At 47.6% G+C, this 13,366-nt stretch overlaps 1 protein-coding gene across 5 annotated transcripts in view; it reads left to right on the plus strand.

Annotated features, from left to right (window-relative positions):
- Positions 1–13,366, plus strand: part of LOC140203498 (glucagon-like peptide 1 receptor) — a 45,906-nt gene that overhangs the window by 3,609 nt on the left and 28,931 nt on the right. For 3 of the 5 annotated variants that reach the window (XM_072269580.1, XM_072269581.1, XM_072269584.1), the window contains exons 2-3: positions 3,080–3,179; positions 6,177–6,284. In XM_072269580.1, coding sequence (XP_072125681.1) covers positions 3,080–3,179; positions 6,177–6,284 — 208 coding nt within the window. Of the gene's footprint in view, positions 1–1,446; positions 1,573–2,849; positions 2,990–3,079; positions 3,180–6,176; positions 6,285–13,366 lie in introns of those variants that run through there. The other 2 variants (XM_072269582.1, XM_072269583.1) reach the window with 2 other exon arrangements.

The following is a 13,366-nucleotide window of genomic DNA, read 5'->3' on the forward strand; positions in this document are numbered from 1 at the left end:
TAAAATAGGTCAGGGTCAGCATGGTCTCCTTAAGGGAAAATCTTTTCTGACATACCTGTTAAAGTTCTTTGAGGAGATAACAGGGAGGATAGACAAAGGAGAGTCGGCGAATGTTGTTTACTTAGATTTTCAAAAGACCTTTGACAAGGTGCAGCAAATGAGGCTGCTGAACAAGGTAAGAGGCCATGGTGTTACAGGAAAGGTACTAGCATGGAGAGAAGACTGGCTGACTGGCGGGAGGCAAAGGATGGGAATAAAGGGGCTCTTTCTGGTTGGCTAACTATGACTCCCAGTGTTCCGCTGGGGCCGTTTTTTTCAGTTACATGTCGACGATTTGGATGATGGAATTGGTGGCTTCGTGGCCACGTTCTGGGCAAAGATACATGAACAGATAGGTTGTGCTGAGGAAGCAGGGAGTCTGCAGAAGGACTTGGACAGATTGAGAGAATTAGCAAAGAAGTGGCAGATGGAATATAGTGTAGGGAAGTTCATGGTCATGCACCTTGTTAGAAGAAATAAAGGCATAGACAGTTTTGTAGACAGGGAGAAAATTCGGAAGTCAGAGGCGCTAAAACGAGTCCTTGTACAGAATTCCTTAAAGGTTAACTTGCAGGCTGAGTCGGTGGTAAGGAAGGTAAATGCAATGTTAGCATTCACTTTGAGAGGACTAGAATATAGAGCAAGGATGTGACACCGAGGCTTTATAAGACATTGGTAAGACCGTACTTGGACTATCGTGAGCAGTCTGGGGCTACTTATCTAAGAAAAGAGGTGCTTGCTTGGAGATGGTCCAGAGGAGGTTCTCAGGAATGAAAGGGTTAACGTATGAGGAGCGTTTAATGGCTCTGGGCCTGTACTCGCTGAAGTTTAGAAGAATGATGGGGGGGTGGTGGTTTGGGGAAGATTTCTCATTGAAACCCATCGGATATTGAAAGATCTAGATAGAGTAGATGTGAAGAGAATGTTTCCTGTAGCGGGGGAGTCTATGACCAGAGGACACAGCCTCAGAACAGGGACGTCCGTTTAGAACAGAGATGAGGAGGAATTTCTTTAGCCAGAAAGTGGTGAATCTGTGGAATTCATTCCCACAGACGGCTGTGGAGGCCGTCATTGGGTATATTTATTGCTGAGGTTTATAAGTTCTTAATTTAGTAAGGGTATCAAAGGTTATGGGAAGAAGGCGGGAGAATGCGATCAAGAGGAAAAATAAATCAGCCATTATGCAATGGCGAGGCAGCCGTGATGGGCCGAACGGCCTAATTCCGCTCCTACATCTTATGGTCTTATGGTGGCATTACAAGCCCGTGTGCCTTCGATTAGTACCCTCCGTCTGGGGAGAGGAGACGGGAGGAACAGAAGGCGGCCGTGCAAACCGAGCGCCGGTGACGGATTTGACATTTACAGCGCTGATTTAACAGGATTTCAGACTGAATTGGGAACCTTGAACTGTTTAAACAAGAAGTGACGCCTGTAACTCCAAGTTGATCTTTGCTCGGGTGAATTCTGTTCCACACACACGGGGAACAGCAAACAGGCCGGAATTCAGAGGCTCCGGGATCTTAACGCAGAATGGTAGGCGCGCATGGCTGGAATATAATGGAGGGGTTCAGGTGGGTTTAAAGAGTAATATTGAATCTAAAGCCTCGATTTTCCGACTTTTCTCCTCTCTTGCCTACCACCTCTCCCATGGTCCACTCTGCTACCCTATCACATTCCATCTTTCCATTATCACCTCACTTCATCCCCACCTGCCTTCACCTATCTCCTGTCCTTTCTCTTCACCCCAGCTTCTTATTCTGGCGTCTTCCCGCTTCCTTTCCAGCCCTGATGAAGGATCTCAACATAAACATCCACCAGCCGACCTCCTCCAGCATTATGTTTGTGTTACTCGATTCTGTGTTGGTCCTTGATCCGAACCTCAATCACTATCTCCCGGCCACTTCCCATATCAGTGTCGGGATCACAGCCAGTGCGCCGCGGTCAGATTCAGGACCTGTTTTGGGGGGATATGATTGGGATCTTCCTTATTCAGCGCCGGTAGAATGCGTTGGACCCTGTTGCCGTGAGTATTTGGATCAGAAGCAATGGCCAGACCACCATTGTGTGTCTTTCATCGGGCCATACACTACAAGACAAAGGAGTAGAATTAAGCCATTCGGCCCATATATTCTGCACCGCCATCCCACCATCTCGATTCCATTCTCCTATCTTCTCCCTGCAACCTTTGAAACCCTGACTAATCAAGAATCTGTCAACCTCCGCTTTAAATATACTCAATGACTTAAACCTCCACAGATTCACTGTCCTCTAACTAAAGAAATTCCTCCTCATCTCTGTTCTAAATGGACGTTCCTCTATTCTGAGGCTGTGCCCTCTGGTCCCAGACTATAGGAAGCATCTTCTCTACATCCATTCTATCCCGGCCTTTCAATATTCAATAGGTTTCAATGAGATCTCCCTCATTCTTCGAAACTCCAGCGAGAACAGGCCCAGACCCGTCAAACGCTCCTCATACGTTAACCCCTTCATTCTTGTGAACCTCCTCCGGAATTTCTCCATTAGCACGTTTCTTTTCTTAGATAAGGGAATCACCGAACGGGCAACTTCGTGGATTTAACAATTCTGTGTGTGTGTGTGTGTGTGTGTGTGTGTGTGTGTGTGTGTGTGTGTGTGTGTGTGTGTGTGTGTGTGTGTGTGTGTTGGGGGGTGGGTGGGGGTGTAGCTCAAGCGAGAAATTGGTTCCAGAGCGGAGACGGTAAAAGTCACCAAATCCAGCAACGGGTCCAGGGATCTCGGGGACGGCCACCTTGTTTTACTGCAGCTGGGAATCGAGATGTTTGTGCCGAAGAGTCCGGGGCACATCCCGCGGGAGCCCGCGGTGTGAAATATTGAGGGACGCTGTTTTATTCTGACCCATTTCCCGGCTCTGAGGTAATGCGAGGACCCTGTGTTGAGCACTCCAGGAGCCCGCTGTTGACACGGAGAGTCGGTCCGTACGAGGACAACTTAGCTCGGTACAAACTCCCACCGGAGCCGACACACGATCCCTCTTCACGGCGCCTCTCTCGTTTTTCTGCAGGCTGCTTCCGACGCGCTGTTCGAAGACACGGTTCAGAGATGGCGGCAATACCGCAACGAGTGTCTGGAGAACATGCTGTACCAGGAGAATCGGTTAACAGGTACTTTACCCTGCCACATCCACAGTCAGCAGGTGGGGAAGAAGCTGTTCCTGAATCGTCCAGTGTGCCTTCGCTCTCCTGAACCTCCCCCTCGTCTCGGTTCCAAGTGTACATCCCTCTATTCTGAGACAGTGTCTTCTGGACCTAAACTCCCACTATAGGAAATATCCTCTTCACATCCACTCTATCTGGGCTTTTGAACATTCGATCGATTTCAATGAGATTCCCCCCCCCTTCTAAACTCGAGCCCGACGCCGTCAAACGCTCCCCGTACGTTAACCCTTTCATTCCCGGTATTCCGGTGACGGTCATTTGGACCCGCTCCAATGCCAGCACATCTTCAGATCAGGGCCTGAAGCTGTTCACGGTGCTCCAAGTGTGCGGCTGACCAATGCCTCACCAACTCAACCAGCATTAACCCCTAGGGTGAACTTGCACGACAACTCCCAAGTCCCTTTGTACCTCTGATTTCTGAATTTCTGTCCCGTTTAGAAAATAGTCTGCACCTTTATTCCTTCTACCAAAGTGCACAGCCATACATTCCCTACATAATATTCCATCTGCCCATTCCCCCAATCTGTCTACGTTGTTATGCAGACACCCCACCTCCTCAACACCATCTGCCACACCCCCCCCCACCTATCCTTGTATCTGCAAACTTGGTCACAAAGCCATCAATTCCATCATCCTAATGTGAAAGTATGCGGTCCCAATGCTGACCCCTGCAGAACACCACTAGTCACCGGCAGCCAACCAGAGTAGGCCCCCTATGTTCCCACTCTGTGCTTCCTGCCAGTCAGCCAGTCTTCTAGCCACGCCAGTATCTTTCCTGTAATGCCATATGATTTTATCTTGTTTAGCAGCTTCATGTGTAACACCTTGAAGAAGGCACGATCGGGTTCTCGATAGTGAGGGTCCTTGCTGATTGATGCCACCTTCTTGACACACTGCCTCTTGAAGACGCCCTCAATGAGGGGAGGGAGGGCTGTGCCCGTGATCGAGAGTCTGAGTCTATAACCCTAGTGTTTAACGTATGATACAAACCAAAGGGTCATCCCTCCTTGTCACCGCTCCAAGCCCACTGCCAACGTCCAGGGTGCCAACTTACCATAGGGATTGAAACATCAAGTCCTAGCAGCTCTACTGGGATTGTCGTGGTCCGGTCCGTGAAATCCGCATTTCGGTTCACGGTCCGGTTCATGAATCCTTATTCCGGGTTTTCCTGCTTTCCCTTGTTCCATTGGGCGCCTTAATTCTCGTTGTGGGCCGGCACGTAAATACCTCACAAACCAGATATCCCCTGCTGGACTGTTCCCTTCCCCTCCCAATCCGAATCCTCGGCAGTCATCCCGGTCCTGCGCGCCAAGAAAGGGTCCCGGCCCTGCGAGGGCCTAACCCTGGAGTTCCCTTGTCCAGTCCAAGTCAAGGCTTTGTGTTCTAGTCCTGTCCATGTGTCTCGTCCTGTGCAGGAGTTCCACATCTAGTCCTATAGCCACGTCTTGTCCTCGCCGTGATCCGGGGTCCGAGCCCGAGTCAAGACCCAGGTTCCGGCTCCCCGTCCAGTCTCCGGCTCGGAGCCCTAGCCCAGGCTCCTAGTTCCAAGTTCCTTGTCCTGGTCCCGCTTTCCTAGTTTTAGTCCTACCCAGGCCCGGTGTCCTTGTCTCGTCCAGGGCCTGTGTCCATGTCCAGCGTCGTTTCTTCCTGACTCCCCTTGCTTTCTTGATAATCCTTGTCCTGTCCCTAGTACTTCAGTGTCTGTGTCTTGCATTTGGGTCTGCTCCCAACGACCCCGTATGACAGAGGTGAACCCCCAGCAGATCTCAATTCATAATTCCAAGATGAGGGAGGGGTAGTCATTTAAATCTGGGTGTGTAGAATCTTCTTGTGGGGAGGGTGAATCTCTGGAATTCTTTACTCTAGAGGGGGTTGGTGTCAGGAAATGTAGAGGAGGCTTAACTGAAAAGCAGAGGAGTGGAGATGATGTTGCAATGATGTTTAATAGTAGACAGCAAAATAACAAGCCACAATGGGCCGCACACCGAGAGGGAACAAAAACTCAACAGGGAGGGTGGCAGCGAGGGGCTACTGGCTGAGGCGAACTGGTTTGATGAGTGAACAAGGGCCGTGGATGAGAACTGGGTTAAATAGGCTGCAGGCGATGAGTCTGGAATAAGTGGCGGGTGAATCCTGGCTGGGTGGAGACTGCTTGTGCAGGGTGGGAGGTGTCAGTGGGAGCAGGCCTGACAGGTGGGTGAACTGAAGATACATGTTTGAAAGATGAGGGAGAGGAGGGATGGAACCAAAGCAGATCAGCCATGATGATGGGTCAGGCTGGATGGGCCGAGTGGCCTACACTCCTCTGCGACTTGCTTATGTTCTTGCCCTCATACTCTACACCCTAGTTTGGTTTGAACATCCTGGGTGGTTACACTGTGTGACAGAAAGAGCAGCTGGGATTTCAGCAACATCTCATTTTCCATCTAGGTAGCTTCCAACCTGATGGCATGAATATTGACCGCTACAACTTCCTGTAATAGTTCCCCTCCCTCTTCCCTCTTCTTCATTTCCCCACTCTGGCCTCTTTACCTCTTTTCCTCACCTGCCTATCACTGTTACCTAGTCCCTCTCCTCTCTCCCTTCCTCTCCTATCAGATTCCTCGTTCAGCCCTTTACACCTTACACCTATCACCTCTCAGCTTCTTTCTTCATCTCTCCTCCCCCACCCGCTGGGCTTCACCAATCACCTTCCAGCTTGTCCTCCTTCCTCTCCCCAACATCCTTATTCTGGAATCTTCCCTCTTCTTTCCTGTGCTGGTGAAGTGTCTCGGCCCAAAACATCATCTGTTCTTTTAATTTCCATAGATGCTGCCTGACCTGCTGAGGTCCCCCAGCATTTTGTGTGCGTGGCTCTGGATTTCCAGCATCCGCAGAATCTCTTGAGTTTCTGTGGGGATTTTCTTCTGCGATTGATCGTTACCTGCTTTGTGCTTTCCTCAGGTGTCTTCTGTCCCCGCTCCTTTGACATGCACATCTGCTGGCCGGACGGCTTACCTGGGACCCAGGTGAACGTTTCCTGCCCCTGGTACATCCCGTGGATCGACAGAGGTATTTGTTGGACGGTATCCCACCTCCCAGAGACTCTGTGGGACAGGGAACTTACTTCTCCACAGGTTTGGGGTTGCGAAACTGCAGTCTCTGGTCAGACCACACCTGGAGTCTTCAGCCCCTTATCAAAGAATAGATTTGCTGGCTTTGGAGAAGGTCCAGACAAGGTTTATGAGAATTATTCCAAAATCAAAAGGGCTAATGTACGAGGAGCATTCAATAGCTCAGGGCCTGTACTCGTCAAGAGTTTAGAAAAATGAGGGGGGATCTCATTGAAACCTATCGAATATTGAAAGGACCAGATAGAGTGGATGGAGAGAGGCTGTTTCCTATAGTGGGGGAGTCTAGGACCAGAGGCACAGCCTCAGAATATAGGGACAGCCATTTAGAACAGAGATGAGAAGGAATTTTTTAGCCAGAGGGTGGTGAATCTGTGGAATTCATTGCCACGGGGCAGTGAAGGCCAAGTCACTGGGTATATTTAAAGTGGAGCCTGATTAGTCACGGTAACAAAGGTTACGGGGAGAAGGCAGGAGAATGGGGTTGAGTGGGATACTAAATTAGCCATGATGGAATCATAGAGCGGACTTGATGGGCCGAGTGGCCTAATTCTGGTCCAATGTCTTATAGTTTTAAGGTCTCTTTCATCTCGAGACAGATAATCAGCTTCAAACTGACTTTCTGCTTAGTGAAACAGTCTGTCAGAGTTAACCCCTTACACTGTCTCTACAGTGACAAGGCAAGTAATAAATAATTAGGGAAAAAGTACTTTTCCCAGTGGCAGAGATGAGAACAGTGAATAAGACCATAATACATAGGATCAGAATTAGGCCATTCAGCCCATTGAGTCTGCTGTACCGTTCCATCGTGGCTGATCCCGGATCTCACTCAACCCCATACACCTGCCTTCTCGCCATATCCTTTGATGCCCTGACTGATCAGGAAACGATCAACTTCCACCTTAAATACATGCACAGACTTGGCCTCCACCACAGTCTGTTACTGTTGTTTCATGGGGCACAGGTGGCATCTTTAGTTAAATAAGGATATTAGCATGTTGGAAACAATTCATTGGTTTACTGAACAAACAAAATGCTGGAGGAACTCAACAGGTCAGCCAGCATCTAAGAAGGGGAATGGACAGTCAACGTTTCGGGCTGAGACCCTTCATCAGAATTCTGGCTTCTGCTCCCCTTCTTTCAGGCTCTGATTAAGGGCTTTGGCTTCAAATGTTGGCTTTTTATTCCCCTCCAGCCTTCCCCCAGCATTTTGTGTGTGTTGCTCTGAACTTACAGCATCGGCACAATCTCTGGTGTCCCGGTGGTTTACTGTGATGGGGAGGTTATCAGGTGAGGAAAGGCTTATCTTTCTAGAGTTCCGAAGAGAACAAGGGACTTCACTGAAACATTTCAGATCAGAGGGATACTGACAGGGAAATGTTTCCTCTTGTAGGAGAATCTAGAACAAGGAGGTGACTATTTAAGAATAGGAGGTTTCAAATTTAAGTCAGATGAGAAGTATAGTTTTCACTTTCATGGGTCTTTGTAACAATCTCCTCAAAGGGTTGGGAGTGTTTGGAATATTCTTCTCAAAAGATTGTGGGTCTTTAGTGATTTTGAATATTTGAAAGACAGAGATAGTCAGTTTCTTAAGGTTGAGCTGTTACTGGGGATTGGGGGAATGTGGAAGAAGGGTTACAATCATCTTGTTGAATGTGGGAGCAGCTTTAAGGGTCCAAGTGGCTCCTGATTCATGAACTGGTAAAACATAGAAACATAAAAAACCTACAGCACAAAACAGGCCCTTCTGCCCACAAAGCTGTGCTGAACATGTCCTTACTTTAGAAATTACCTAGGGTTACCCATAGCCCTCCATTTTTCTAACGTCCATGTACCTATCCAAAAGTCTCTTAAAAGACCCTATCGTATCCGCCTCCACCACCATCACCAGCAGCCTATTCCACGCACTCACCACTCTGCGTAAAAAATTTAACCCTAACATCTCCTCCTCTGTACCTACTTCCAAGCACCTTAAAATTGTGCTCTCTTGTTTTAGCCATTTCAGACCTGGGAAAAAGCACCTGACTATCCACACAATCAATGCCTCTCATCACCTTATACACCTCTATCAGGTCACCTCTCATCCTCCGTTGCTGCTAGGAGAAAAGTCCAAATTCACTCAACCTATTCTCATAAGGCATGCTCCCCAATTCAGGCAACATCCTTGTAAATCTCCTCTACACCCTTTCTATAGTTTCCACATCCTTCCCGTAGTGAGGTTACCAGAACTGAGCACAGTACACCAAGTGGGGTCTGACCAGCTGTAACATTACCTCTCGGCTCTTAAACTCAGTCCCACGATTGATGAAGACCAATACATCGTATGCCTTCTTAACCACAGAGTCAACCTGTGCAGCAGCTTGGAGCGTCCTATGGACTCGGACCCCAAGATCCCTCTGATCCTCCACACTGCCAAGAGTCTTACCATTAATATTATATTCTGCCATCATATTTGACCTACCAAAATGAACCACCTCACACTTACCATAGAAACTACAGGACAGAAACAGACCTTTTGGCCCTTCTTGGCTGTGCCGAACCATTTTCTGCCTAGTCCCACTGACCTGCACACGGACCATATCCCTCCATACACCTCCCATCCATGTATCTGTCCAATTTATTCTTAAATGTTAAAAAAGAACCCGCATTTACCACCTCGTCTGGCAGCTCATTCCATACTCCCACCACTCTCTGTGTGAAGAAGCCCCCCCAAATGTTCCTTTTAAACTTTTCCCCCCTCACCCTAAACCCATGTCCTCTGGTTTTTTTTTCCCCTTGCCTCAGTGGAAAAAGCCTGCTTGCATTAACTCTATCTATACCCATCATAATTTTATATACCTCTATCAAATCTCCCCTCATTCTTCTACGCTCCAGGGAATAAAGTCCCAACCTATTCAACCTTTCTCTGTAACTGAGTTTCTCAAGTCCCGGCAACATCCTTGTAAACCTCTGCACTCTTTCAACCTTATTTATATCCTTCCTGTAATTTGGTGACCAAAACTTATCAGGGTTGAACTCCATCTGCCACTTCTCAGCCCAGTTTTGCATCCTGTCGATGTCCCGCTGTAACCTCTGACAGCCCTCCACACTATCCACAACACCCCCAATCTTTGTGTCATCAGCAAATTTACTAACCCATCCCTCCACTTCCTCATCCAGGTCATTTATAAAAATTACGAAGAGAAGGGGTCCCAGAACAGATCCCTGAGGCGCACCACTGGTCACTGACCTCCATACAGAATATGACCTGTTTACAATGACTCTTTGCCTTCTGTGGGCAAGCCAGTTCTGGATCCACAAAGCAAGGTCCCCTTGGATCCCATGCCTCCTTACTTTCTCAATACGCCTTGCACGGGGTACCTTCTCAAATGCCTTGCTAAAATCCATATACACAACATCTACTGTTCTACCTTCATCGACGTATTTAGTCACATCCTCAAAAAATTCAATCAGTCTCGTAAGGCACGGCCTGCTTTTGATAATGCCATGCTGAATATTCTTTATCATATTATGCCTCTCTAAATGTTCATAAATCCTGTCTCTCAAGATCTTCTCCATCAACTTACCAACCACGGAAGTAAGACTCACTGGTCTATAATTTCCTGGACTATCTCTACTCCCTTTCTTGAATAAGGAAACAACATCTGCAACCCTCCAATGCTCCGGAACCTCTCCCGTCCCCATTGATGATGCAAAGATCATTGCCAGAGGTTCAGCGATCTCCTCCCTCGCTTCCTACAGTAGCCTGGGGTACATCCTGTCTGGTCCCAGTGACTTATCCAACTTGATGTTTTCCAAAAGCTCCAGCACATCTTCTTTCTTAATGAATCTCATAGAATTTTTTGAGGATGTAACTTGTAGAGTGGATAGGGGAGAACCAGTGGATGTGGTATATTTGGATTTTCAAAAGGCTTTTGACAAGGTCCCACACAGGAGATTAGTGTGCAAACTTAAAGCGCACGGTATTGGGGGTAAGGTATTGATGTGGATAGAGAATTGGTTAGCAGACAGGAAGCAAAGAGTGGGAATAAACAGGACCTTTTCAGAATGGCAGGCGGTAACTAGTGGGGTACCGCAAGGCTCAGTGCTGGGACCCCAGTTGTTTACAATATATATTAATGACTTGGATGAGGGAATTAAACGCAGCATCTCCAAGTTTGCGGATGACATGAAGCTGGGCGGCAGTGTTAGCTGTGAGGAGGATGCTAAGAGGATGCAGGGTGACTTGGATAGGTTAGGTGAGTGGGCAAATTCATGGCAGATGCAATATAATGTGGATAAATGTGAGGTTATCCACTTTGGTGGCAAGAACAGGAAAACAGATTATTATCTGAATGGTGGCCGATTAGGAAAAGGGGAGGTGCAACGAGACCTGGGTGTCATTATACACCAGTCATTGAAAGTGGGCATGCAGGTACAGCAGGCGGTGAAAAAGGCGAATGGTATGCTGGCATTTATAGCAAGAGGATTCGAGTACAGGAGCAGGGAGGTACTACTGCAGTTGTACAAGGCCTTGGTGAGACCACACCTGGAGTATTGTGTGCAGTTTTGGTCCCCTAATCTGAGGAAAGACATCCTTGCCATAGAGGGAGTACAAAGAAGGTTCACCAGATTGATTCTGGGATGGCAGGACTTTCATATGAAGAAAGACTGGATGAACTAGGCTTATACTCGTTGGAATTTAGAAGATTGAGGGGGGATCTTATTGAAACGTATAAAATCCTAAAGGGATTGGACAGGCTAGATGCAGGAAGATTGTTCCCGATGTTGGGGAAGTCCAGAACAAGGGGTCACAGTTTGAGGATAAAGGGGAAGCCTTTTAGGACTGAGATTAGGAAAAGCTTCTTCACACAGAAAGTGGTGAATCTGTGGAATTCTCTGCCACAGGAAACAGTTGAGGCCAGTTCATTGGCTATATTTAAGAGGGAGTTAGATATAGCCCTTGTGGCTACGGGGATCAGGGGGTATGGAGGGAAGGCTGGTGCAGGGTTCTGAGTTGGATGATCAGCCATGATCATAATAAATGGCGGTGCAGGCTCGAAGGGCCGAATGGCCTACTCCTGCACCTATTTTCTATGTTTCTATGTCTATATGCTCAAGCTTTTCAGTCTGCTGTAAGGCATCCCTACGGTCACCAAGATCCTTTTCCATAGTGAATACTGAAGCAAAGTATTTGCTATCTCCTCTGGTTCCATACAGAATTTTCCACTGTCACACTTGATTGGTCCTATTCTCTCATGTCTTATCCTCTTGTTCTTCGCATACTTGAAGAATGCCTTGGGGTTTTCTGTAATCCTGCTTGCCAAGGTCTTCTCATGGCCCCTTCTGGCTCTCCTAATTTCATTCTTAAGCTCCTTCTTGCTAGCCTTATAATCTTCTAGATCTCTATCATTACCTAGTTTTTTGAACCTTTCATAAGTTTTTCTTTTCTTCTTGACTAGATTTACAACAGCCTTTGTACACCATGGTTCCTGTACCCTACCATCCTTTCCCTGTCTCATTGGAACGTACCTATGCAGAACGCCACACAAATATCCCCTGAACATTTGCCACATTTCTGCCATACATTTCTTTGAGAACATTTGTTCCCAATTTATGCTTCCAAGTTTCTGCTTGGTAGCTTCATATTTCCCCTTACTCCAATTAAATGCTTTCCTAACTTGTCTGTTCCTATCCCTCTCCAATGCTATGGTAAAGGAGATAGAATTGTGATCACTATCTACAAAATGCTCTCCCACTGAGAGACCTGACACCTGACCAGGTTCATTTCCCAATACCAGATCAAATACAACCTCTCCTGTTGTAGCTTATCTACATATTGTGTCAAGAAACCTTCCTGAACACACCCAACAAACTCCACCCCATTTAAACCCCTTGCTCTCAGCAGATGCCAATCAATATTTGAGAAATTAAAATCTCCCACCACAACAACCCTGTTATTATTACTCCTTTCTAGAATCTGTCTCCCTATCTGCTCCTCGATGTCCCTGTTACTATTGAGTGGTCTATAAAAGTAGAGTTATTGACCCCTTCCTGTTCCTAACTTCCACCCACAGAGACTCTGTAGACAACCCCTCCATGACTTCCTCCTTTTCTGCAGCCGTGACACTATCTCTGATCAGCAGTGCCACGCCCCCACCTCTTTTGCCTCCCTCCCTGTCCTTTCTGAAACATCTAAAGCCTGGCACTCTTAAGTAACTATTCCGGCTCCTGAGCCATCCAAGTCTCTGTAATGGCCACAACATCATAGCTCCAAGTACTGATTCATGCTCTAAGCTCATCCGCTTTGTTCATGATTCATCTTGCATTAAAATAGACACATCTCAAACCATCGGTCTGAGCGTGTCCCTTCTCTATCATCTGCCTGTCCTCTCTTTCGCACTGTCTCCAAGCTTTCTCTATTTGTGAGCCAACCTCCCTTTCCTTCATCACTTCAGTTCAGTTCCCAATCCCCCAGCAATTCTAGTTTAAACTCTCCCCAATGGCCTTAGCAAACCTCCCCACCAGGATATTGGTCCCCCTGAGATTCAAGTGCAACCCATCCTTTTTTTACAGGTCACACCTGCCCCAAAAGAGGTCCCAATGATCCAGAAATCTGAATCCCTGCCCCCTGCTCCAATCCCTCAGCCATGCATTTATCCTCCACCTCATTCTATTCCTATACTCACTGCTGCATGGCACAGGCAGTAATCCCGAGATTACTACCTTGTGGTCCTGCTTCTCAACTTCCTTCCTAACTAACTCCCTGTAGTCTGTTTTCAGGACCTGCTCCCTTTTCCTGCCTATGTCATTGGTACCAATATGTACCACGACCTCTGGCTGTTCTCCTACCCACTTCAGGATATCGTGGATGGGATCAGAAACATCCTGGACCCTGGCACCTGGGAGGCAAACTACCATCCATGTTTCTTTCCTGCATCCACAGAATCGCCTGTCTGACCCCCTAACTATCGAGTCCCCTATCACTGCTGCCATCCTCTCCCTTTCCCTACCCTTCTGAGCCACAGGGCCAGACTCTGCCAG

The sequence above is a fragment of the Mobula birostris genome, chromosome 9, assembly GCF_030028105.1.
Source record: "Mobula birostris isolate sMobBir1 chromosome 9, sMobBir1.hap1, whole genome shotgun sequence".
NCBI classification, from domain to species: domain Eukaryota; kingdom Metazoa; phylum Chordata; class Chondrichthyes; order Myliobatiformes; family Myliobatidae; genus Mobula; species Mobula birostris.